Genomic DNA, 26,097 nt, shown 5'->3' on the forward strand with positions numbered 1-26,097 from the left:
TAGCTATAGATGATGTCATATGGTGGGTTTTTAGTTTTCTTGATATTACCTCTGATATGTTGGGTATCAAACTAATTTCCAGACGCAGCAGGCAGCTGTTTTCAGGGAAGGAGCTACTCTACAATACCTGCCCTGCACCACAATGCAGACAGACAAAGTTGTCAATTATCTGGTGAACATAGTGGATCATCATATTTCCCTCAGATGTTAGTATAGACCAAAAAAGAGTTCAAGAGAGTGAATATTGGACTTACATTCATCAAGTGGACACAAACACGACTCAAAATAAATGATAAGGGTGCCTCATATGCGCTGGATGTGAAAGCAACTGATGGCTAACAAGTGAGCCATATCAACTTAAAAGGTTATGTATCATATATGTCTTGTGTTTACAGCTTGTTTCTGCTGCAGCCAAGTGGCCAAAAAATCAGTTATTGTAGTTTTAAATTGGATTATCGTCATTTTTCAAAGCACACAATGCATAGAGATGCATTTAGATTAGTACTTTTTTAAGCCAGCATAACTCAGTTGAGGGAAAAGACTGTTGCACACAACTTTCTCCCTCAACTATCAAGGCACAGCATGCAGCTTCATTTTCTATAGCTATTTAGAAGAGATTTATGCTTTTGTTTAATTTCAGCACATGGGAGGGCTGGATATTATTGAAAATCACCCAGGGGAGAATCATTTAGCTCCATACTTATGGAGTTTTAATATCTCTTATGATGGTATGAATTCAATGATGCACAGGTCCATTAGTGTTTATATAATGACTAAAGAGAGTGTTTGGCATAAAATTAGCACTTTGTGGTGTCAAGCAACATGGGAACTTTTAGATTATGCAATGGTCACTTTTTTCTGATAATGTGAAGAGAGTTTCGACCAGTGTCCATACTGTTTTTAAAAGGTGTTGACGGTGCAATTTGCTCTGCAGGGATGTTTCTAACACAGAGGTGTTTACTCTGACAAACACAGCACATGTAGGGAAAGAGCAAAAGTAGAAAATCAGACTTGAATTTTGAGCAGGCTAATGACCATGTAGTAAAAGGGTGATTTTTCATAATAGTGCAAAATATATAGCGGTAATGCTAGGATTTCAAATATGACTTGAGTCCTTCAGCACAGCAATTCATACAGTAGCTTTGCAAAATATATATTAATAAATGTAGTTTTACTGTGTATTTACACCACATATAATATTACATTTGTCAACTAAGTTCTAGTTAATCAACTCAGAATCTTTCTTACATTCAACTCATAGTGAAACATGGTCAAATAAGGTCCTTGGTGGTTTCGGTTTGAAGATGTGCTCCAGACAGCTGAGTAGTGAAGTAGCCTTGGGCATCCTTGTAATTCTAGTGCTGATCCCAAATGGCATGTGTTTGTGTGTGAAATTAGCTAGCCTCGTGTTCGTGTTTGTCATGTATCTAAAGTTAATGCACCCTCAGGGACTGAGCTGCTTATAGGTTTGTGGAAATGAGCAAACATAATGTTGCCTTTATTGTAGAAACAAACTAAATAATCTTCACTTAAACTGAGGCCATAGAGTATATACTCTCAGGTATATACTCTCTGTAAGGCAAACACAAAGCAATGTAATCCGTAGCCTTCAAGTCTCAGTGAACAATTTCCTAAATGCCCTTGGTAGGTCACAAAAATAAATGTATGAGTTGTATGGCATGGCAGTCTGAGAGGTCCATATTCCTTCAAAAACTCCACTTAAACCCAGTCACTAAGCAACAAGAAAATGAGAGCAAGACCCAGGACCTCATAAAATAGTCTTAATCCACTTCTCACTGATTTTAGACTAGATACATGATTACAAGCACTTTCCACAGTGGTGACCTTTTGAGAGCATAATCACAGTCTGTGTAAATGTATTCCTTTAAAGCTTAGCTGCTGGCCAAAGATCATGTGTGTTAGAAGATAAATCACAGTTAAGAAGGGGTCTCCTCCTTCCATTCTGCAAAAAAGGGCATTAACCTGATTCACAAGTTTCTTCCAAAATCACGCACCACAAAAATTTGGTCCAGGATGTTTCAACAGAGGATATATGCAACAGCAGGCCAAGTCTTTTAAGTTTTCAATTTAAACGAACTGATTGTGTTACACCTGGAGTTTGCAGGACACAAAAGTTGGAGAAGAGTGAGAGCTCTCTTCTTTTTCTTCTTCGCAGAGAGGTATAATACGGTACCAACAGTAAAGATTTTTATCGTTTTAGGCCAGATACACTATTAATGTGTGTGTTCCTCTCATATCACATACTGTATTTTAATGCTGCCAGTTTTTAATAACAAAGAATAATGTTATACTACATTATGCCTTGTTTTGGTATGGTGTAACTTGTACAATTTTAGCATGAACAACCATGAAATGGTGGGAAGGTGACAGCAATTGTATACCAGCTCTCTGCAGTGCCCTTCACAGCCCTGTTAACTGTAGCTCAGCTATCATGGGTTATATTTAAGCAAGGGATAATAAAATGTTGCCATGTTTGTGGAAAAAATTAAATGAGACTCTACAGAGGTCAGATTATGAACTAAATAGACTGTGATTACCATGTTTTATAATTCAGCTACTTTGATAAGCATCACAAAATCAGTTGAGGTGGCTTTTAACAAAATGCAAACTGTAAAAATCAAATTGTTCAGATCCAAAATTCTTTTTAATCTTCAGCAGCAAAGGTGAAGTAAATGTAATAATTGGCCAAAAGGGGTAAGAATAAAGGTCTGTTGGTAACCTGCAGTACATCAGTTGGGTTTACAATGTTCACAATGTGTTACAGTTTATTGTGTAAAGACAGCAGAGAGGTCAACATGTTAAGTCACGTGTGAGATTTTGATTTATGACCAAATACCTGCAAATGTTCTGACATTCCCACCAGTCTTAGCTGTACTTTGTGTTAATGAATGTTACTATGCTAACACGCTTAACTAAGAAGGTGAACATTAAATCTGCTAAACATCCACATGTTAGCATTGTCACTGAGCATGTTAGCATGCTGGTGTTGGCTGTAGACTCTTAGCCTTGTTACTGGATAGTTGAGAGTATGGATGCAGACAGAAAACATGGAAAGAGAGAGGAGTGATATAATAATAATACATTTAATTTGTACCGCACTTTTCATTCATAGTGAAACTCAAAGTTCTGCAATATTAATAACCTATAACACACAACATAAAGAAAATAAGAGTTAAGATGAAAAAGCCTTCCTGAATAGAAAGGTTTTTAGGCCATTTTTAAAAAGAGTCTAGGGTCTGTGTTGCTCTCAGATGGTTAGGAGGCCTGTTCCACTGGCGTGCATCAAAGCAGAATGCTTGAACCCCCATGGTCTGGAGCTACTAGGTGCCCAGAGGAGAAAACTGCTGGCAGATCTGAGGGTGCGGGTGGAGGTTTGTGGTATGAGCAGTTCCTGTAGGAAGGGAGGCGCATGTCCGTTGATGTATGTGAGTAGCAGGACAATGCTGAGGGAGACGGGGAGCCAGTGCAATGAAAACAAAATTGGTATTATATGTTTGTGTTTTCGCACTCTCCTCAAGATCCTGGCAGCGCTGTTCTGAATGTAACAAAGGTCCCCTAGTGGGCATTGAACCAGACACACTACAGTTACATGATAGATGTCATAACCACTAGGCCACCAGGACAACCCCCCTATTACAATTTTAAAAAGGTTGTGATGCAGGTAGTGTTGTAGTTTACTTTGTTTACGTGCATCTTTCCCTGAGAGGGTCTGAGATCTTCGAACATTTTAGTGAAAAAATCCATACGGCCAGCCAACATCAGCAGGCTTCTATGGCTCAACATGTTGCATAAGGAGAGGAGGCAAAGGCGGGTAGAAGAAGAAGAGGAGGTATAGCGAGCTCATTCAGGCTGCTGGCCAGTGTCCCCCAGGCTACATGAAACACTGATGGGTTTGATAGACTGGGGGTTTGGGCTGAGCTGAGCGCTGACCAAGCTCCAGTGCTAGGAGGAAAAATAAGTCTGGCTGACACCAGCTGAGTGAGATCCATTCCATACAGAGCCTCCATAAAAGCAACTCCGGTTTACCACGGAACAATTACAAGTCAGATTCTGTTTGTGGATAAATATGCCATGTGTGTTGGCTGTCATAGTGAGGAATGCCTCTGATCAAAAGGGGCTTTTGAGGTAATTTCATCTCACAGCAGAAATAAAGAAATATGGAAATATTCATTCTGGTTGGACTTGATTGACATGGAAAATGTTTTATTATTTCAGGCCTCAAGAAAGACTTGATTTGTCGAATAAAAGATACACAGTGAAGCTTCAATACCAGACATTTCATTTATGGTTTATGGAGAAAGGAATATCAAACTAGAAATCGTTCTTTCACTACAAATATACTCTACATGTACAGCGTAACACCTCCAATATGTATGGTCATATATACATAGAAAAACAATATATATCATCTGTCACTGAAGGTGTCTGAACCAGAGGTGTTATTTGGCAGGGGTTTTAATCAGCCAAAGTAAATGTTGTCTCTGGATCCCCAGGGGGGTGCGATGAGGGAGGGAGAGGGAAGATCGAGGGCAGACAGTGACAGTGATGTGCCTCCTTCCATTAACCAATCCAGTTGAGATAGAGACAATGCTAAATCTCCTGATGGAATCTCTGCAGTGCCACAGATAGGCTCCATACACGCCGCCATCTCCATCATCTGTCTCCCCAAATGAAATATAATGGAGAAAATGGCCAATGGGTGATGGAGATTGATTCAAAAGAAACATGAGTGGTAATCAATATGGTTCCCTGTGCAGCCAAGCAACATAAGACTCCCTGCACCACCCACTACTTACCCCAGGCTAAAGTTGGGTGCCATCACACTGCCTGTACGTAATTTATGATGAAGGTGTCACTTTCAGAATGATACGCCATGGCTGAGGGAACCCAGCTCATAAGGAAAATAAGGGCTTTTTGTCCTCACAGAGGAAAAAAGAAGTTGCTTGCGCTGTTCAATACTGTTTCATTCATGTGATGATGGATTGATCCAAGGTATCCCATAAAAAAGTTAGAGCTGAGTGATGCATTTAAAGTGGCTGTGAGTGACAAATGATACAGAAATACATGAAATGTTCTCAGGCCTTTGTTGCAAAATAGAGTCCTCATTCAAACTTTTATGCCTTTACTCAAAGGAATAGTAAGGCATTTTGGGAAATACACTGACTCACTTTCTCAACTCTGAGAGTTGATTGATACCACTTTAAGATTCACTATGAATGAAAAGTCTGCTACAAATTAATTAAAATTATTATTATTATTATTATTATTATTATTATTATTATTATTATTATTATTATTATTATTACTGTTTCTACATATCTGTGTGTTAAATGTGAAATTACAACAAACAGCTGGTTAGCTTAGTTTAACATATGGTTCGAAAACAGCGGGAAACAGCTAGCCTGAACCCCTCCATAAGGCCGTATTCAGACCAAATTAGGTGGTCTGGCGAAAACGCCAGCCCTCCCATTCATTTGAAACAAATGAGATATATTGAGTTAGCATTAATCTTTTGAATGGCGTCAGTTTTCCAGTCTTGATGCTAAGCTAAGCTAACACTCTCCTGGCATTAACTTCTTATTTACCACGCTGATATGAAAGTGGCTTCAATCTTTTCATCTAAATCTCAGCAAATAGGCAAATAAGTGTATTTCCCAAAATGTCAAATTATTCCTTTAACCAAGGAACAAGGGGGTCATATTGGTATAAAGATTATTGAAGTTCAACACACAACTCATTAAATTTGTACTACCTTTGATTTAATTGATTTATTTAATGTTTTTACTTTGAAACATCTGCACAATGACTATACAAGCAAACAATACAACACATTCCTTTATATTCATTGCATTTATTACAACCTTAATTTCTCAAATAGCATTAACATAGAGAGCGTTCCCAGTGACTTCCAACCCTCCTCACTCTGAAGATAAAAGAGACAAAGGGTCCAGCGAGATGACCCCAATGTGTTTACAACCTCTGCAGCACAGAACGCCTCCTTATCAAAGGCACTCTTATTTCTTGTGAATTGCACATGGAAGGAGACTTGTAGGCCAGCATGGATGTCTATAGGTAACCAAGGCAACTCAGCTGCAACAGAAAGTGATGATCAATAATGAATATGTGGCAGGTCATAGCTCAAGAGCAGGGTAGTGAGGGGTGAAGCATACTTTTCTGTATCCACATGGGGTGCATACAAATACTTTTTCTTTTCACAGTCAAAGTCAGGAAAAGGATGTTGATGAGTTCTCCGAGGTCAAATGTTGGTGTTTTTTTCAGGGAGCAGACAACAGACCTGCCATGACAGCTGGCCAGTAGGGGCTGCAATATCAGTAGATGGGGGGTGAAGGAAGATTATAAAGATGAAATTTTACTTTCACTGTCAGAAATCATTTGATGTATAGTTTGTTGGAGAGGAGGGAACCATATGCAAGGGGCGTTTCAGTCATGGGGGATGTCATTTTACCAACAAGGGCTGAATAGTATACATACTGACAGTCCTCTCTGACAGCGTCTACCCAGCAGGCTCCACTTCATCACTGAATGTGTTCTCTTTTATTTATTCATTCATTTCCACGTGGCCAAGTGCTGTCACTTTGATGAATGGGAGCTGGAACTGGCCAATTGTTTCACTTGACAGGACAAGTTTCACACGCTCTGAACTTAAACATCCTCCTTGTCAGAGGAGCTCCGCCATTCCTGTGCTTTTTAGAAGCCCACATACCATCGCCTTCGTTCTCACACATCCACAGACACTCCCACCTGATATCCCTGGGGATTTTCTTATTAGAATCTACCTGAGGAATTGGGGCTGTTCGCTTCAATTTCATCTCCACCTCTCAGAATGCCTCATGCCAGGTGGAGATTATGGAGTCAGCCCCAGCTTTTCAGGTGAGTGGTGAGGACGTAACTATGGTGGATATGTGGAGGTGGCGTGGTGAAGCCTTGGAGCTATCCTTGCTGTTGCATTGGTTGCCTTTTTGACAGCTGCAAGAGAACCAGTTAGCTGGCTGAAGCTGGTTTAAATCAGTGAAGGCCATTTGGTCAAAGTTGCAAACATTTTGCTACTAATGGGACATCATATTAAGTACATTTTAAGTTAAGTGTTGAATGAAAATCTTTGCCGTTCATAATTTTATTGTAAGAAATGTTTATGCTTCTCATCGGCTTGTAGCTAGAGGAAGAGAAATATGTTTATAAACTGTCTTGCCGAGATTATAGGTGGTAATATTGATACCACTTTCATGTGTGTCCATTAGGTATGAAGCTTAACTTAGCTTAGCATAAACAAATAAAATGAATACGGATGAAACAAATTAGATATAGCATGCTAACTAGTGAGCTTAGTGGTGCTAGGTGGATTTTTATTTTATTTTTGAACAGGGCCTGGCTTGCTGTTTCCCTCTACTTCCAGTCTTTAGGCTAAGCTAGGCTAAGCTAAGATGAGCTAATCACCTTCTAGCTGTAGCTTCATACAGTCATGAGCGTGATATCCATCCTCTCATCTAACTCACAGCAAAAAAAACAACAAAACGATTAAACATATTTCTCAAAATGTTGAGCTATTCTTTCAAATTGGGAGGGAAATATCATTAGTAATAGAACAATAAACAGTGTACACATTGAATTTAAATCATAGGACTTATGAAAACAACACAATATTTTTAGATACACTAGCCGCTCGAAATGGCCCTAACCAAATATTTAATATGCTGTAATGTTTTTCGCTCACATTGATTTTTGGTGAAAATGGATTCCAGTTTGATTACACTGACTAGTCTGAGATCATTTTTAGACAGTTACCACACATTAAGACGTATTAACAGCATCTAAAGTCAGACTATGTAAAAGACTTGGAGCCAGTCTCATGAATATATTACAATTGTTACAAGGAATAGAGATCAGAGTTTGAAGAGGTTGAAATGAAACTGAAGTTCATTTTTAGATCATCTTACCCTGTCAAGTCACTCCAGCCAGTGCATTAAATATGATAATAATATACAGTAGGCCCTACCAGTCAAAAGTTTGGACACGCTTTCTCATTCAAGCGAATGGGAACTTTTGACTGGTACTGTAAATGATCACTTATCATGGTAGTGTGTGTGTAATTGGGACATATATGAAGCGTATAAATAACTGCCTCAGAAAACACTCATGACAATGAACATTCAGTTACTCAGTAAAGCTGTTCAGTCAACCCAGCATAAACTGTAAACAGAGCCAATTAATGTCAGTGTTGCTTGAGTGTTACCTTTTTAATTTCTGGGTGATTATGACACTCAACTGGAGATTACCCATTTACAGAGCAGCTCTGAGGCATTTGGATATAAAATGAAGCACAAACACACTAGCTGAACATGTCGTTTTACTCGTATGAGGAGGGCCAGCAGCCTGTCGCTGATGGCAGATAGTAACATGTTTTCATGCTCTATGCAGGGAAGAAAGACATGTTTACGATCTATCCAATGTGACAAGCTTCACATCCTCTATCACTGTCTCCAGGCTGTGGAAATCAATGCTGTTATTCTTACATCAGGTTTAGCATTTTACACTTTTTACATCATGACAGTAAGTGATAGTTGCAGCCCTGTTTTCTCTGTGAAAACAGAACTTTCACTAATGTGACATTGTATTTACATTTCAAACTGTTCTCTGTTAATGTAATAATAGGTTTATGATGCTACACTGTTATAATTTGTATTCTCCCTCTTGTCATTGTTATTATGTTTAACAATATAATCCTTAGTTTCATTGGATAATTGGTTTCTCATTTTCCACCTCACAAAATACACACTCACTACAGCTGCCATCATTATCAAACTGCTGTAAACCCCACTGATTGCAAAAAAAGAGACTGTGTATGGAGTTACTTTTGCATCTTTATTATGCAATCAAACAGAATAAGTTTGATTTCATAATGAGCCAAATCAAAAACAACAAAGTTTAATCACAAACGTATTTTACTTACAATAAAACAGTTTTTGATTGCAGTGTTGATAGTTTTGCTCTCTCTATTTTTCTCTATTTTTTGATTGCAAACCTTAGCTGTTTGCCTGCATAATAAAGACGCAAAAGTAACTCCATACTGTGTTGCTTTTTAAAACAGTGTGGGGAAAAAAAATTGTATGAAATATTTCAGAGAAAATATTTACTACAGATTTCCATCTCACTGATTCACTGAACAAAATGATTTCCTTTTCAGACTAAGGCGTCTGAAATCAGCCTAATCTATATGCATGAATAGATGTGCCACTGGGAATGCATAGCCTTCTCAGCTGTCTCAGGTGATGGAGGAGAACCAGAAAACAAATTATCACTCTTTTTTTTAAGCAGTTTTTTTTCACGTTGCCAGTGTCTTGGTAACCATGGAGAGGCCCGTGGAGTTGAGGAGACTGGAGAAGCTGTCAGTCTGGAGCTACAGCTGTAATCATCTTTCTCTGGCGATGTCGGTGGGTTGTAGACTTGTGTGAATTACCTTGGCAGAATAAAGAAAGAGTGCGGGATGCCGGAGGAAGCCTCAGCACCGTATGAAATCCCTTTGTTGAGCAGTATCGTGTCTCACCCAGACAAGGGCTCTTTCATGCATCCTTCGTCTGCTCATCCCTCTGTCTTTTATCTATGCCAAATGACAATGATGGGCTTATTTGTCATATAATACACATGAATCATTTATATTACATCCCTGAACAGTTGGCAACTGATAGGTGCCAAAAAAGGCAACCAGGAGCCAGAGTAGCACACTAGTGATAGAGGAAGTGCTGCTAGTGTTTCTTTTAATGTGTCTGGACAGCTGATATTTTTGTTCTGACCCTCTGATAATTCACCCTTTAATAAATGGATTATAAATTGTAACTAAAGTTGTAATAAGTTACAAGCCATTAATGAGAATAGCTTTGGTTCTCCGGCTGGTGGCCTTTCTATTTGGAAATAATACAGTTATAAATGTTGATAATCCTTACTATTTGTGAGTTTCACACTTTCTAAAAAGCCATCAAGTCTACACTACAATTGTTAATAAACTGTTAATAAATGGATGTTGTTCCGGATTCTCTGCATGTTTCCCAGAGGGTAAGTGGTCTATTTAACTGGTCTTATTGATAAATGTAGGAGCTGAAAAGATAAGTGTTCTGCTGGACTGAGTTGTACCAGCACTTCATAAGTCTTTCTTAAGTTCTTAATAACTACTAGCTAATTTCAAACTAGTGATTTACTAAATCAAGTTGCACCACTATAACTTGAGAGATGTGATAGCAAATACACAAGTAATGTGTAAATCGGTTTCTAGGAAACATCTGGAATGCTGTCCAATAAGAAGCAACCCACTACGTAAACAGGAAGTTACTGTAGCATCACAGGCTTTAACATAGTTAACTTCCAAAAATAACTGCTTTCAGGGACAAAAGATAAAATAAACTTAAGTTCCGATCCTTTGTGACCTTGTGTTCCTTGGTTTTATTTCTATCTGCATACCAGGAGAAATATGTGTGTTTAATAAATAGAAGCATTCACCAGGCAGAAGAATTTTTCACAACCTGGCGACCAAAAAGTTGTACTTATTCATGGCTTGTAATAGATCTATGAAGTATTAGTAATAGTAAAATTAGTAAATTAGTAAAAACCCCTTAGTAGCAGGTGACTTATTAGAAAGTGGGACCATATTACTACTGAATGGACCAAAAAGGTGGTATGCTATGATCAAAAGTGAATATACTCGGGTGAGCGGTCCAGTTCCACCACTTCGTACTACAAAAAAATAAATCCTTATGGTTCCTCAGGGTAACAGGCAAATAAATAATCCTCTCCCAAATGATTCCTTCTCCTGTTAGAGGTAATATCTCTTCCTGGGAGATTGAAAGGGTAATTAACTGCTGTGTGTGACCAACATTCACTTAAGTGTTTAACAGTTTAACTGGTGCAGTTTAGATATATCCACTGCTCAGTTGTCACACCCATAAAGAAAAGAAAATGACATGTTCTAACCTGGCAGAAAAAGTAGAATACAATACAGGTTAGAGCACAGTAAGCCATAATAGCACAGCCATTACACATCAACGGGGATTTGTATCTCTTGCTACAAAACAATCAGTTACCAGCCTGTTTTCTCAGAGAAAAGGAGAATTTGGCATGTGAAAGCTCTGAGCAGAAATTTTTAAGTTTTATTTCAGCTATGGCATGGTGGAGGTTGACAGCTGTGGGAGATGAATGTGTTTTTTTGCTCCACCCGCTTGTGAGTGGTTGTTTGGGCGAGGTGCAAGGCGTTGTGGGAATGTGGAGCCCCGGCTGCACTTTGCAGATACACAAGCCTGCGCTTTCATGCAGACCCATCAGAATGGCCCTGTCAGCCTGCTATCTCCTGGGACTCGCTGCTGCAGTACTGGGGGATTAAAGCTTTTTATGAAGTATTCTCACAGCCAAAGGTGTGTGCAATAGCAGCCTGTGTGCCATTTTCCACAACAAGGGTGGACTTAACTTCTCTGGATGCTTAAAGCCGGAACTGTGCAGGATGGAATTTTGCATCCAAATTGGACAACTAATTGGACTACAAAGGGAGAGAGGCTTTGGAGCTTTTTACCCAACACAAGTGCACAGCAAAAAAGAGAAATGAATAAGAAAAGACAATCCCCTTTTTCATGCCCATTGTTCAAAATCCAGCTAATTATGCTCACAGAGAAGAGTGGTAAACTGGGCCAGATTGTACTACATCTCCTGTGGACTGTGAGGTGAATGTTATAATGGAAACTGTTTGTTAGTTTCGCTTCAGGTTGATGCAAGAGCTGTGAGCATTGAGAAAAATACCAACACGAACTTGTGTATTCAGTAAATCTTCTGTAAAATGTTGCAAATAATGTACACTGGTTTTTTTTCTATACTTCTTCTCAGCAGTGTTGCTCTGCATTTCACCAGTGAAAATCCTGAAGGAGACACCAGTCTGGCTGTAACAGCATTTTCACATTTAGCTCACAATCTGTGACAATTAACAATCTCTTTGGTCCATGTGTGATAAATTGCCTGTTGGAGGAGCCCATTTGTTACAGCCTTATCTTTGCTGTTAAGAAGACTGAATTATCCACTATCAGACAGCACTGGAAATGAGTGGAAACCAAACACAGATTAGGGCTTGAGATTTGAGCTGCCAGACTGGGGCTACATTTACATGTAGCCTACTCCAGGACATGCTTGGTGTCCAATCACAGTCTAATCGACAGATTCACAGTCTTCCCCAGAATAAATATTCTGCTCCAAAAATACTCTAGTGTCTCACGCTTTTCAGAATGATAGGCAAAATTAACATAAATTTAAAAGCTTTTTGATACATAGTAAAAAAAATTATTATTGTCATGATTTGATGAAAAATATAAATCATTGCACAATATATTTCTGTGTAGTATTATAAACTACAAACACATCTATAATAGGAGAGATTTACTCAACTAAACCATGTATCCTCTTAAAAAATATTTGGATATTTGATATTTTCTCACATTCCTTTAAAAGGATTACCGCATTATCACATGAGCATTGCATCAAAAGTAAACCAGCAAGTGATTTCTAGTCCAACATCTGCTCATCTCAAGGCTTTATCACTTTATTCACCATAACCTCACCCTCTTGTGGACGTGCTGTAGGAATGAAGATGCTGTCCATGGTGCTGAGCTGTTTTGTTATTAACTGTGTGCGAGTTCTGCCATCCAGTGGCTGACTGACTGTACGAGCAAGTGTGCTCACTGACCAGATAGAATGAGGCAAATCCTGGAACTTACGTGTTTGTTTCTACCCGACGAACAAAACGTGATGCACCTTCGATGCTTCTGTTTTTAGCATTTTCTTGGTTACCGTTTTGGTGAGTAATTATGATTACTTTTGATTTGATTTTATGAGGGACAGTGTGACACAGACAGAGACTGGATGTGAAAAAATGTTAAGTTGAACTCAAAATAGCACAGTTGTGAAGTAGTGGTGTGCTGCTCGTTGTAGTTAGCTTTAGCTATAGCTTTAGCTTGCATGAAGATGCTAGGTTAACTTGGTACAGTGGTACAGTCTAACGTGTTATTGAAAAAAAAGAAAGAAAAAGATAGAAAGAAAGAAACCTTGCATATAACCTATTATTTTAGCTAACGTATTATTACATCTAATTCAATTAACATTGGTAACTGACATTTTGAGTAAATGACAGGCGGGTTAGCTACGTTAACTTTAGGTTTAACGTAAACTTCATTTAGAAATCTGGCAATTCAACGCTTCCCTGAATTTTATTTGAAGATTCAGACTTTAAATACATATTTTACGATCTTTGACTAATCACTCTGAACCACTTATCCATTCGGCATACGTTTGATTCAACAAGCAGTTTGTTATATTAATAAATTTAAACTTTATGACTTGGTTTACCCTGGTTGCTTCCATTCATCATCGTGTATTTCGGTGGAAAGCCAGGAGCAACTTATGTGGGCAAAATGTTGTTTACACAGTTTAAATATTGTCATGTGAATGCAGGGATGTATTACGTAACATGAAATTACCTGAAGCAATGGGGGATGACAGTTCACACTACAGAGTGGAGCTATGCCTGCACCATTCTCATTCCTCTGTTTCCTACCTCTTCATCCAGCCAATGGACTGACATCAGCCAGCAGAGATGCTGCTGAAAGATCTTCCCAGAGAGGCCCTGATGCGGCCGTTGTCCAGGAATGAAGTGGTGGGCATGCTGCTGAGGTTGACCATCTTTGGCGCAGCCACCTACTACAGCATCAAATGGGTTATAGAGGCTATGGACCCTACCTACAAGCAGAAAAATCAAGCCAAGAAAAGGGTATACGTTGAACATAAGCACATAACATAAGCCTGTCATTGTTATATTCTGTTAGCTTAAGGTGAAGGTTTCTATTAGTCTCTGCTGTCAGTGTAACTGGAAAAGAATGACTAGAGCAGCATTTTTCCCACAATCTCCTAGCCTGTTTTTGTCTTCACCTGCTGTGTGTGTGTCTTATCTCCCCAGGCAGAACTGCTGATGAAGAGGATTGGCGTTGAGGGGGTCAAACTTACTGAGTATGAGATGAACATTGCATCTCACCTAGTTGATCCGCAAACTATGAAGGTGACAGTTGTAATCCTCACTTGCACTTGCCCAGACAACAGCTCAGACCGAAATTCTCACAGTACCCTTATCTTCCTGCAGGTGTCCTGGAGAGATATAGCAGGTCTAGATGAGGTTATCAACGAGCTGCAAGATACGGTCATCCTGCCCTTTCAGAAAAGACACCTTCTAGCTGGATCCAAACTTTTTCAGCCTCCTAAAGGTACCACACAGAACTCTAATGGACATATTACACTGTACACAATGTTCTAATTCAGTTATTTGTTCTAGTTATTTGATATATAGTTCTTTTAAAAAGTGTTAGGACAATGACATTTTTATTGTGTTGGTTCTGTACTCCAACACAGTTTTAAAATTAAATAATGAATGCTCATGTTTGGCTTTAATTTTATCTGCTTCAGATAAATAGTGTGGCAATTGTTGCCCTGTTATACACATTCCCTCAACTTTAGGGAACAGAAAGTAATTAAACTAGTTAACATAAACATAAATGAAATAATTGTTATTTAATATGGTTGCAAGTCCTTGCAATGACTGTCTGAGATCTGGGACCTGTAGACATCAGCAGACTCTTGCTTGTTTGTTTGTTTCAGGTGGTTTTTGCCTTCACACAGTTTTTTAGTTAAATAAAAAATTGTGAAACTAGGTGTAAATATAGCTGTAAGTCCTACAGTACACTGTTCATTCAGTATGGATGTGATGACCCTCATTGAGCCCTAAAGCTGAAAGTCATTCTTTAATTTTTAAATTTAATGTGCTGGTGTGTAGAGCCAAAACAATGAACAACCTGCATCTTCTTACACAAATGAAGTCAATCAAAAGTATAGCCAACTTAAACAGAGTTGTCTTTTTGTGGACAAATCATAACAGAAATAGTCATTAGCCTTCTCTGTCTGTTAGCCACTGTCATTATTTTTAGAAAGTTATCTAGTGCATTATGCATCTGTTGACAGCTATGTGCCAGAAAAGCATCTGACAAGATTTATACACTTGGCAGCATGATAGCAGATCACTTAGAGGTATACTTAACTTTCTGCAGAGTTTTTACTGTTTAGCTCAAAGTTTCAGGATGAATCAACGTCCAAAATTAGCTGCTCCAGGAATCCAATTTCATTCCCAGCCTTGAAGCATTGTTTATATCATGTAACTCTGGAAAAGGGAACAGATTGGTTAAGTCAAATTTTGTTTGTACATTTGTTAGAAAAGACCAAGCTAAGGAAAAATCCCCCCAGAGTTGCCAACAGTGGTTGAAAATGAGTCATGTGTTCTTTGCGAAAAAACTGTGAAATCTTTGTGTGAAATAATTCAAATTATATTGTTTTGCTTAAACGGGGTTCAACTATTGTGCTTTTTTAATAATACAATATAAACATCAAGGCCTGGGAAAAAAAGAATATCAGAAGGGTGTAAGGAAAGTAAATGTTAATATCTCTCTGTATTTTGTATTTTGTCCAGGTGTTTTATTGTTTGGTCCTCCAGGATGCGGGAAGACCATGATCGCCAAGGCAACAGCTAAAGCCTCGGGCTGCAAGTTTATAAACCTTCAGGCCTCCACGCTGACAGACATGTGGTACGGCGAATCACAGAAGCTGACTGCTGCTGTCTTCTCATTGGCTGTCAAAATCCAACCCTGTATCATCTTTATTGATGAGATTGGTGAGTGTAACTAACAGGACGCCTGTCAAGGACGTTTCTTTTGAAAATTACGTTAGATGTGGTTTATCTTAATATTTCAAGCAAAACATATTTTAAAAAGCTGATGTTGTTTTGATGATTTGACAATTTTATACAAGAACAAAAATCTAATGATTTCCCCAAGAATTTTATTCTTGTCAGAGCATCCTCCGTTATATCGGTACAGGATAACATGACAGGCTGAAATCCATTCTTTATTAAATGTGTCTGAAATCTGTCTGAAATATAACCAAACCAGTCAAATCTTATTTCATCCCTGTGAAATAGCCCAAAATGATGATTGGTTCCAGTCCTCATACTTTGATTTTGCTCCTCGTCTCTTGTATGTTAGAGTCGTTTCTGAGGAACCGCTCCAGCTTGGACCACGAGGCCACAGCCATGATGAAGGCCCAGTTCATGAGTCTGTGGGATGGCCTGGATACTTCGTCAACCACCCAGGTAACACAACCAGAGCTCCCCCTTATGCTCTAGTGTCCCCACCAGATTAAGATTCACTGATAGATACTAGATGGGTCTCTTCAGAGCTGCCGCTGGAATGGTACCAGATTTGAAGTTGTTATTGTTCCAAGCAGGTCATATTAGCTGTTCCACATGTTGTCTACACTGTACTGTGTTTCTGTAGCAGGTGTTTATATCAGCATGTGTTCACACTGTAATTCCTATGATTGTAGGTGATGATCATGGGAGCTACAAACCGACCACAGGATGTGGATCCAGCCATTCTGCGCAGGATGCCCGCCACTTTTCATGTTGGACTCCCAGTAAGATTTCTACACAGACACCAGTAAACAGTTTTGATCCATTTAATACACAGTATACACATACAGTATGCTGGAAGAATCATGTTTACTGTCATCTTGTTAAATATCTTAAATTTATGTATCTTTTGTCTTTGTACCTCAAGTCAAAGATCTCAGTTTAAACACAGAACTCTGTGACTCAGATTATCTTATGCCTGCTGGCCAAATCTCAAGATAAATAATAGTTTGTTTTTTTTTGTGTTTGTGCTTGAAAATAGTTTTCATGGGGATAGTGCAGCAGTGTCTTCATTGCAGTACAATAAACAGCATTTAATCATGGCAAAAATGACTGCATATGAGCTGTTTAGCTGGCAAATACAAGAATCAAGCACTTTGTTTAAATTACTCTCTAAACTCTGCTCTGCTGCTTGTTTAAAATTAAAAATTGCAAAAGTGCATATATAAAAAAGTGAAATTAAATATTTTCAAAAATATGGCCAAATTGCAGTAAAGATATTTAAATAGTGTCATATGATGTTGGTGCCGAATGTGTTCAGGCATTTGAAATGGCACATAGACAGTGACTGGTAGTCAGCTGATGATTAGTTACTGATTGAAAGATTCATTCATAATTTTCTATTATATTTTCCTTCTTGTCTTTGCAGAACACAAGACAGAGACAAGACATCCTGAAGCTGATTTTAGCAGGAGAAAATGTAAGATGTGTTTTCTTTTCATCTTAATCAGCTGTGGAAGTAATTATTCTCTCCTTCTGTTGTTTTCAGAGATCATTTCACACCTGTATTTTTACTATCAAATCCTGTCAAAGTAAATCTGATCACCCATGAGCAGTTGACACTTGAATGGCATCCAAAAAACACAAAGACTGCTGACAGTTAACAGATTAATTAGATATCATTTTCTTATATTTAAATTCTTGTTTCCCTCATTCAGCTGAGCAACGCCATTAATCTAAAAGAGATTGCTGAAAAGACAGAAAGTTACTCTGGCAGTGACCTGCGAGAGCTTTGCCGTGATGCCGCCATGTACCGAGTTCGGGACTATGTCCGCAAGGAGCAGATGAGGCAGATTGCTCAGCAGCTGCAGGACTGCCAGGAGGAGGAAAAGTATGATTCATATTCAAACACCCACAAGATTTCAGAGCCTTGGTGTCAATTGAGCACATCTTTGTGTAACTGCAGTACCTGCTCTCAACAGTTTGAGGTTTTTAGTGGGTTTTTGAAAGCTGCTATCAATATTATGTGGAGTGATATGTGTACTGGTAATGTCTGATTATAAATAATAATGCCTTAAAAATCCAGAAAATTAAGCACTGACTGCATTTTTCTTTACAAAGCATTCACACTTTTGAAACAGTATTTATACTATGAGATATTAAAAGTAATTGTGATTATAATTAATCATGAATGCATACTCATGGATTCCAAATAGCCCTCCCATAGACAGCTATTGGAGTATTGATCGATTCAAGTATTGTATGTCATTAAACTAGACGCTATGAGAGGTGGCTCTGGTTTATTTTAAAAATATGTGATATAACTTGCTGTTGCTAACAACTATTGAGACCCCTCTTTAAGTATTATTGCTAAAAGAAGAAATATTATCAACTTTTAGTTTTCAGCACTCTTAAAAACAAAACCCATAGATGAGCTCTCCATAATTATTATACCAGGCATCAGCCTGTTATTTAAAATGATGATCAGGAAACAGACCAATGCTAAAGCTCTCGTCAGGGTCATAAATCCACTGAGTTGATCCAGTGGTCTTTTTAATAATTGCCATTGAGAGGGTGGCCTGTTCCATACACAGGAAACTACACATATAGTAAGTAGAAATGTGTATCAAATATAGCGTAATCACCATGTCAGGATCATATTGATTGGAAATATATATTGATATGAAATAGTGTGTGCAAAATAAGAGCAGCACTGATTCTCAAAACTGAAATGGGCCATAGGTATGAAATTCATTTAAACAAATTACAGATATGGGAACATTCAGAGAGGATGTTATCAGTTTATATCTGTGTGCATACACCCTCTGACATCTTATGTCCCCTGCTTCAGACCTGTGGATGAGGAGCGGTTGCGGCCAGTCACCCAGCTGGACCTCCTCTTCGGCCTGGACAAGATGAAGGAATCTAAGCGAGCGACAGCCTCCATGTTACCCAGTGTGTCGGATGTTCCCCTGGACTAAACACCTATTGTGCACCACTGATGGGAAGCAATCTCTTCTCTTTTGTCCACAGTGTGTTCCACCTCGCTGACCTGAAGTTCCTCCAACATGTCAGAGGTGCGGCTGGACAAGCCAGCAAGCAGCCATACTTCTCTTAAACTTTATTTATTCAGGCAGGGATTGTTCTGAGCATGCTTGTTTTCAGCACAGCCCTGCTAAATGTGTACAGTGACAATTCATTCAGAAATCTACTGTCTCCTCCTACTGGAGAAGTCATTGTTGTAAGAGTTTGTGCTGGAAGAGGAGAAAGCATTTTTCATAAACTTTACAAATCAATCTGGAAATACTTCTAGTAAAACTATAAACTACTCTACCATTTCACTATATGGTTTCATTTAGTGTCCTATCACTCACTTACACATGATGATGACCAGAGGGGAGTAAGTACGATGAGTCATGACTCATTTAGAGTCTGGAATCCAGACCAATGAAACCAGTGCTGTGGTTCGATTTCCAGATCAACTATAATTTCAATCATTTTTTTTTGTGCAAGTACATATTTGAATAACAAGTACTGAAATTATTTTAAAGTGATAGTATCCAAGTAGTTTGGAAGATACTTCAGTAGATCCTGCTGCTCCCAAGTCCCATTACACTATATCCTTTGAAAATAGGTGTTGTGTGGTAGCAGGTTACCCAGTAATGCGTCCATATTATTATCACTTTTCTCAGTAATAAGGTGTCCAGCAAAGAAGTCATATCAGTATGCAAACATTAGCTATCATGTATGTATCTTTCTAAAGTCAGATTGAACATTTTCTCTCTCTTAGTGAATGTAAAAATACTACAGTAATTAGACTATTTTCAAAGCTAACAAGAACAGTGATTGTCATCACTTTTTGCTTCCATGAATATTCACATCATTGCACTCCACATCTATGTTTTAATGCTTTGACTTTGTTGTTTTTGTAGATAAGAGAGAATATTTGTGTAGCTGCAGTAATGGGATACTCATCATTTAATGAGTCACTGCTCCTAAGGAGCAGTAATTCAGACTATTTCTTTTTGAAATTACAATAACAAGTAATAGATAAATGTATGTGTATGTCGATGAAGTGAAGTCACAAAATGCATATGACGATGAAAATGAAGAGCAGACAAAAGTAAGGCACAGGAGAAACATAACATTTGCAAGAATTGCAAAAGAGCTCAACATCTTTTATTCTACAAAACAGCAATGCAGCGTGTATGCAGTTTTTTCCCCCAGAGCTGTGAGTTAATATGTGTTGACAAAAACAGCTAACAAAACAAAAATGCAAGTGTCAAGAGGAAACGGGATCACCACTTCAACCCTGTAATAGGAACCACAGCTGTAATGATCTGAGCCAGAGGCAGTAATAATAGATGCTGTTGTACTGTATTATCTCAAAAATCATTATTTAACTGCTAAATGGCTTTAATAATGTACTTAACTGTTGTGTTACTGCTCAGTCCTGTCCGCTGTTAGCAGGTTTATCATAGTTGTCCTGTATGCATGTCTGAAAATGTTGAAGAGAAATATGTTCAAGTTCAGGCCATGACTTGGAATGTGACCAAATCTGATTAATGGTCATCATGCATTTAATGCTGCTCCTATACTTGATCATTTTGCACCAAAAAAGACAACAGCTTATATTTCATCTTAAAATCTAAACCAGTGTTCCAGCAGTTTCTCACAAAAGTTTTTTAGTGTCATATTTATTGTGCCATTATCATTCTTAGTGAATCCCCACTGTTTAACTTTGAATGTATTTATAATGAACTTTTCATGTCACGCTCCGTGCATCAAACAACAACTGACAGCGTTGGCTGTCACTGCATCACACGCAGGGCTTTTTGTGTCACTTACTTTTATTCTCACTTAAGGAGAGCGTGGCTTGAAAATTTGAGTACTTTCAATCAGTTGTCAGTCTGTCAGTTTGAAGTTGTTGTCACATGCTTTTCTGCCTCCCCTCTCTATAAAAAGCCTCATTATTTGCCATACGGTCACAGCATGTATTCATGGTTCTGTCCCATGCAGACTGAGCATGCCAGGACATGTTTGTCAATCAAAGACGACCACAAGGTGGCACTGCAGCTTCACTGACTTGTAACTGAGGCAGGTGTTGCAGGCTGAGATATGGACTGTTCTCATTTAGAGCAGTTTTATAGCATTATGGTGAGACAATGAAACAGAGAAGCCTGTGTTCTCGATTGTTTCTTGCTTATTGGTTTATTTAGCAATATTTAGACATCTGTTGCTCTTCATTAGAGTACCTCAGGTAACAGTTAAAGGTCAAAATGTTGCCATGTAAACCAACAATTGTGTCTCACTGCAGCTCACAGATGTTAACCCCCATTCTTAGCAAGCGGTAAATGCAATATCACCTCTAAAGTCATTCATCAGTTATGTGGCAGAGGCTCCATGGATACACAGTTTTCCTTTTGCAGGTAATTTTACTGTCAACTATGTGTGTATGTGGAATATGAAATATTAACTATGTAAAGTGTATTTATTACACTGAAGAAATGTTTTTTTTTCAACCAGCAAAACATTACCTCATTTATTTCAGCATGAATTTCCACCACGTTGTCAGTCTTGTCCTTGTGTATTAAATGTAATAAATCTGATGTCCAAAATATGTCAAACAGTGTGATAGTGTGTCTCAAATTTTTCCATATATTATATTGCCATATGAACTTTCTTATCAAGTGAGGAATATGTTGATGTTTTAGTTTATTGGACCCTAGAATAAGTAGCTGTGATAGTCAGCTACTTTACTGGGAGCCTGAATCAACATAAATTGTTTGTAATTTCTCGGGCTGTTGCAGTCAGATCCTGTACCCTTTAAGCATGCATTAATGAGCCATAGTTGGCCATAATCAAGCTCTTTCTCTTTCCACTCCTTTGCTGATTGCTCCAGCTCTACTGCTGGTATTAAACAAAGCCTTGCGTCTCTAATAAGTCCACTTTTCGGGACAGCAGAACAATTTTAAAATTGTCGTCTGAGTTTTTAATGGATGTCTGGCCAAAGCCTCTAAGGTCATGAAATCTGAATTGCCCATCATAAGGGCTGTGCAAAATCATATTAATGATTGAAAAACCTCACAGGAGAGTTTTCACATGACAGCAGTAATTTGATAAGGATAATGGCTCATTGTCCGTTTTAAGCCTCTCCAGGCCACCATACAAGCTCAGACTGTACCGCACACCAGCACCTATCTCTGCTCTATTAGTTATCTGGCTATGATCACATTCTCAACATAAGGCATACTTTATAATGGGATTGATCTCATGACTTTTCATCTAGCACCGTGTGATTGACAGTTATGGTTTTGAGGGAAATATTGACAACTATTGGATGGATTGCCGTGAAATGTGCTACAGATATCAAAGGTCTGTAGATGATAAACTTTGACTAAACTTTGATGATCCCCTGCCTTTTAATCTAGTGCCACCATCAGGTCAAAATTTTAATTTGCCTAGTACTTTGGTTTATGACCATACTTGCAAAATTAATGACAATCCCATCAGCCTCAGCTGTATTTTGTGTCTACTGTTAATTATCAAACAGACTAGCTAACATGCTAACATTGGTAAACATTATACATGCTAAACATCAGCATGTTAACATGTAACTCTGTGCATGGTAGTATGCTGATGTTAGCAGACTTGTTGGTGAATCATTTATTAATGCTTTATCCATTTAATTCAGTAATACATGGATGTCTGGTCTGGTTTCCCTCCTGAATAAAGAGCTTGGGTTTTACTACCCACTGTCCCACTTACATGAAGCTAGCAGTGCACCATGTGTGACTTCAACAGACAGCCAGGTTATATGAATATGTAATACATATATGTACTAATAGATCACATTTTCATCTTTTTGGTCACTATGGTCATTTTCAATGAACACATTTTGTAAAAATATGTTGTTTCTCTAGCTTCAAGGCAGTCCAAAAATACATCCAACCTTTATGTCTACATGTATAGTAAAGGATCTAAGAAATTTCTTTATGTTTTGTTCCTTAGACACAGGCCAGGTGGTAAATGGCTAGCTACAACAACAAATTTTATGCTGGAGGAGGTTACATACAAGCCAAATGAGTTTTCTCAACCTGGCAACCAAACGTTGTCCCTATTAATGGATTATTAGCCATCCGTAAAGTGTTAATAAATGCTCAAAGGATTATCAAAGAGTGAAACCTGCTTTCTTTTATTTATACAGGAAGAGTTTGAAGGCATTTATGGGGTATCTTCACTCCTATTTTGTGGCAGTAAACTTAACATTTATGACACATGTTCACACCAGGGAAATATTCTACATAACTATTGTTATACTAATCTATTCATCCTGTGTGTGTGTGAAAGACCACTTTCCTAAACACGAGGTATCACTGGACAGTATGTTTACTTTGCACTGTTCTGCACATGCAAATAATCTGCTCACTCACCAGCATTTATGATGACAAAGCAGTGTTTAGCATAAGGACACTCCAATCCCATTCATCTCCTCTAAGTCACAAAGCCTTTCTGTGGTTTGGGATTTTAAGAAGGACAGTTGTTACCTATGCCTTAAGTGACACCAAAAGATAAATGCTGAGGCCTGTTGCATGGACAGATGGTAAGGTGATATTTACAATTCATTCACTAATGAGGCAAAGTCTGAAATATCTTCCTCCAGCTAAGTTCTGTAAGGATCTGTGTCTGATCTTTGACTCAGAATCATTGATTAGTTATTCATAAAGCTGTTGATGAGTTATTCATGACGAAGGAGTCAAAGTGAAAGTCTCCATTCCAGCTCTTTTCAATTAGAGGAGAGCTCCCAGTCGATAAACATGATGGAAGAAGCTCACCCCTGTAGCACAGCTGGCTGGAGATGTCAAAGACTTCCCATGGAGAGGAGAGCTCAGACACACATAGATTTACTTTTGTCAGTCTGTACGTCAGCTCTCAGCACTGGTCTGATGGTCTCAACCTTTTTTTTTCTCCATCAGATAGGAGTGGTGGAGAGAGTGTATAATGGCCCCACTCTGCTCTGTGACAGTGCTCTGAAAGCTTCAGTGCCATCGGACATGAACAAGTGAGCCCAAAGAAATCAGCGGCAGCTGTTATCCCTGCCACATTTCTCAGCAGGATATCCTGTTGCCTGCTGATGCTCAGGGTTTTATAGCTGGAGTAGATAACTCACAAAGTCATATTGCACAAGCATATGAAGGGCTGGGAAACTCACTGGTAAATAGAATTGAAGGAGTTGGGTGAGAGGACAGTGTGTGATTTGTCCTGTTAATAATTTTGTGCTTTCTTTGCATCACTGGATAGTCACATTGAAAAGAGAGACTGATGTGTAATGATGGTTCTGGGTCAGAGTAACCACTAGGACTTTGTGGTTAAATTATGATTCTGCAAGCCAGGTTTTAAACAGGCAACTACTGCAGCTTTTGAGTGCACATTTGAGCAAATGAAGGTTTATCATACATTTTCCATGTCACTCATTCAGACGCAAGAGATATGAAATGCTGAAAATACACATTGGAGGCCTACATACCATAGAAATGTAGTGTATATAGAATACACTGCATATATTCATTTGTAATTGCATACAGTTAAATGGAATCATAACTTCATATTTTATGTTCAAAAACAGTTTTACTTAAATATCTCAAAGTGAAAGTACATTGTGTTCCCTCTAAAGGAATTGCTTTGGGAATTACTGTACGTTTATTGAATTTCTTGCCATAAGTTAGATGAGACGGCTGATACCACTCTCATATCTCTATGGTAAATGATAAAATATATAGAATGTATATATAAAATAGAAAGCTCCAACCAGCAGCGGATTAACTTAGATTAGCATTAAGTCTGGAAATAGGAGGAAATAGTCTGGCTCTGTCCAAAGGTAACAATTTACATCTACTAGTACCTCTAAAGTTCACAAATGCACACGTCATATCTTGTTTGTTTAATTTGTACAAAACAGAAGGGTTTTATGGGGGTTACGGGCAAGGCCTGGCAACCTCACAGTGATGACGATGATTAACTAAACAAACGTAATTAAACAAACAAGATATAACATGATAATTGGTGAGCTTTAGAGATGCTGGTAAACTGTGTTACTATTGCTACTATTGTTGCTTATGCTAAGTCTTTATGCTAAAATAAGATAACCAAATGCTGGCTATATACAGTATACTGTAGTCTATATATCATGTTGAGTTAGTTATTTGGTAGCATGGCCTCCGTGAGTATGGTTGCAGCTGTGGAGACAAACCATTGCAGTAGGAAAACCTCCCATCTTCAAAAATGGCAGTTAAGCAGCCTCATTTTAATTTGGCTTTAACCACTATATGTTTTGGAAGTTATCCAAAAATGTTTAGAGGTGGTACAATTTTGTGAATTCCCTGGAGGCTAAGTGAGAATGTTAAAATTACAAATTACAACTATATGTTTATACCAGTAATATGTATAGTTAATTGTAGTGTAGGTTGCCAAAATGGATACATGAAAAAAGCAGTCTGGGACAATTACCACACTGGATTATCCTGGAAAACCATCATCAGTGTGTGTGTGTGTGTGTGTGTGTGTGTGTGTGTGTGTGTGTGTGTGTGTGTGTGTGTATGGGTGCTGTTTCCCACCCCCATGTAGAGATCCTGCGACCTCAGGATGTTCAGAGCAGCCTACTGTATCCGGGACTGGGACTCTTTGGTTTGCTTTGGTGGTCTGTCTCTGCTTGGTAGGGGGTTTTGCCCTGCATTAACCTCCCAACCTAATCTCTGCAGGAGCTGGGTCTGGAAGGAAGACTTTGATGATGTTTGTGTTTCATTATATGTGCGAGTGCTGATACAGTATCGTGGTAAAAAGCCACTGACATAACCCAGAGGAGGCTCACTCACCTTTCACCAGGATGCTATAAAGCGGTGGCAGCAAATGGTGCAATTCATGTGTTGACATGTCATTAAAACGTCTTTACGAATCAATTGAGCTCTGTGTAATCATTGTAGACTTTATGGCCCACAGGGTTTTATTGAAGAACCAAGAAGAAAAGTCACAGTGGTGGCTACACACTTCATGTTCATTCTCAAAGTCCACCATGATGACACCATGTGGTGACCATGTGGTGACCTTCTTAAGGCATATAAAGCGTTCATCCTTTTCTTTTTAAGGGACAAAGTAAAATTCTTGAGGAGATCTGGTTAGTAGTAGAAATATATTTTTATGTAAGTATTTATTTAGATTATCATTATCAAAGGACATTTACAGCTGAAGCCTTGAAATGTTGAGTTGAGTTATCCACCGTCTGTGCTGTGGCTGATCATCTACTAAAAACAGCT

At 38.5% G+C, this 26,097-nt stretch overlaps 1 protein-coding gene and 2 long non-coding RNA genes across 4 annotated transcripts; 2 read left to right on the forward strand and 1 right to left on the reverse strand.

Annotated features, from left to right (window-relative positions):
* Window positions 1-8,489: 8,489 nt before the first annotated feature.
* Window positions 8,490-12,714, reverse strand: LOC122991876. Its single transcript, XR_006405931.1, has 2 exons — window positions 12,627-12,714; window positions 8,490-9,637 (listed from the first exon to the last, which is right to left on the reverse strand). It is a non-coding gene; the product is annotated as an uncharacterized LOC122991876 (long non-coding RNA).
* A 55-nt stretch (window positions 12,715-12,769) lies between these two features.
* atad1a (ATPase family AAA domain containing 1a) lies at window positions 12,770-21,407 on the forward strand. 2 transcript variants are annotated; one of them, XM_044365300.1, is made up of 10 exons: window positions 12,770-12,862; window positions 13,631-13,831; window positions 14,018-14,116; window positions 14,198-14,318; window positions 15,572-15,772; window positions 16,143-16,249; window positions 16,483-16,572; window positions 17,217-17,267; window positions 17,506-17,678; window positions 18,639-21,407. In XM_044365300.1, the coding sequence occupies exons 2-10, from the start codon at window positions 13,658-13,660 to the stop codon at window positions 18,766-18,768; spliced, it is 1,146 nt and encodes a 381-aa protein (XP_044221235.1). In that variant the 5' UTR covers window positions 12,770-12,862; window positions 13,631-13,657; the 3' UTR covers window positions 18,769-21,407. The 2 variants fall into 2 exon arrangements, with proteins under 2 accessions (XP_044221235.1, XP_044221244.1); XM_044365309.1 differs by lacking the exon at window positions 12,770-12,862 and adding an exon at window positions 12,921-12,939.
* Window positions 21,408-22,021: 614 nt separating this feature from the next.
* On the forward strand, window positions 22,022-25,693 carry LOC122989248. Its single transcript, XR_006404995.1, has 3 exons — window positions 22,022-22,162; window positions 23,764-23,849; window positions 25,412-25,693. It is a non-coding gene; the product is annotated as an uncharacterized LOC122989248 (long non-coding RNA).
* Window positions 25,694-26,097: the final 404 nt, after the last annotated feature.

The sequence above is a fragment of the Thunnus albacares genome, chromosome 2, assembly GCF_914725855.1.
Source record: "Thunnus albacares chromosome 2, fThuAlb1.1, whole genome shotgun sequence".
Lineage (NCBI taxonomy): Eukaryota > Metazoa > Chordata > Actinopteri > Scombriformes > Scombridae > Thunnus > Thunnus albacares.

Coding starts and splice junctions, on each gene's coding strand:
- atad1a (XM_044365300.1), top strand. CDS start 13,658: ATGCTGCTGAAAGATCTTCCCAGAGAGGCCCTGATGCGGCCGTTGTCC. Junction 15,773..16,142: donor CATCTTTATTGATGAGATTG/GTGAGTGTAACT, acceptor CTTGTATGTTAG/AGTCGTTTCTGAGGAACCGC. Junction 16,250..16,482: donor ATACTTCGTCAACCACCCAG/GTAACACAACCA, acceptor CTATGATTGTAG/GTGATGATCATGGGAGCTAC.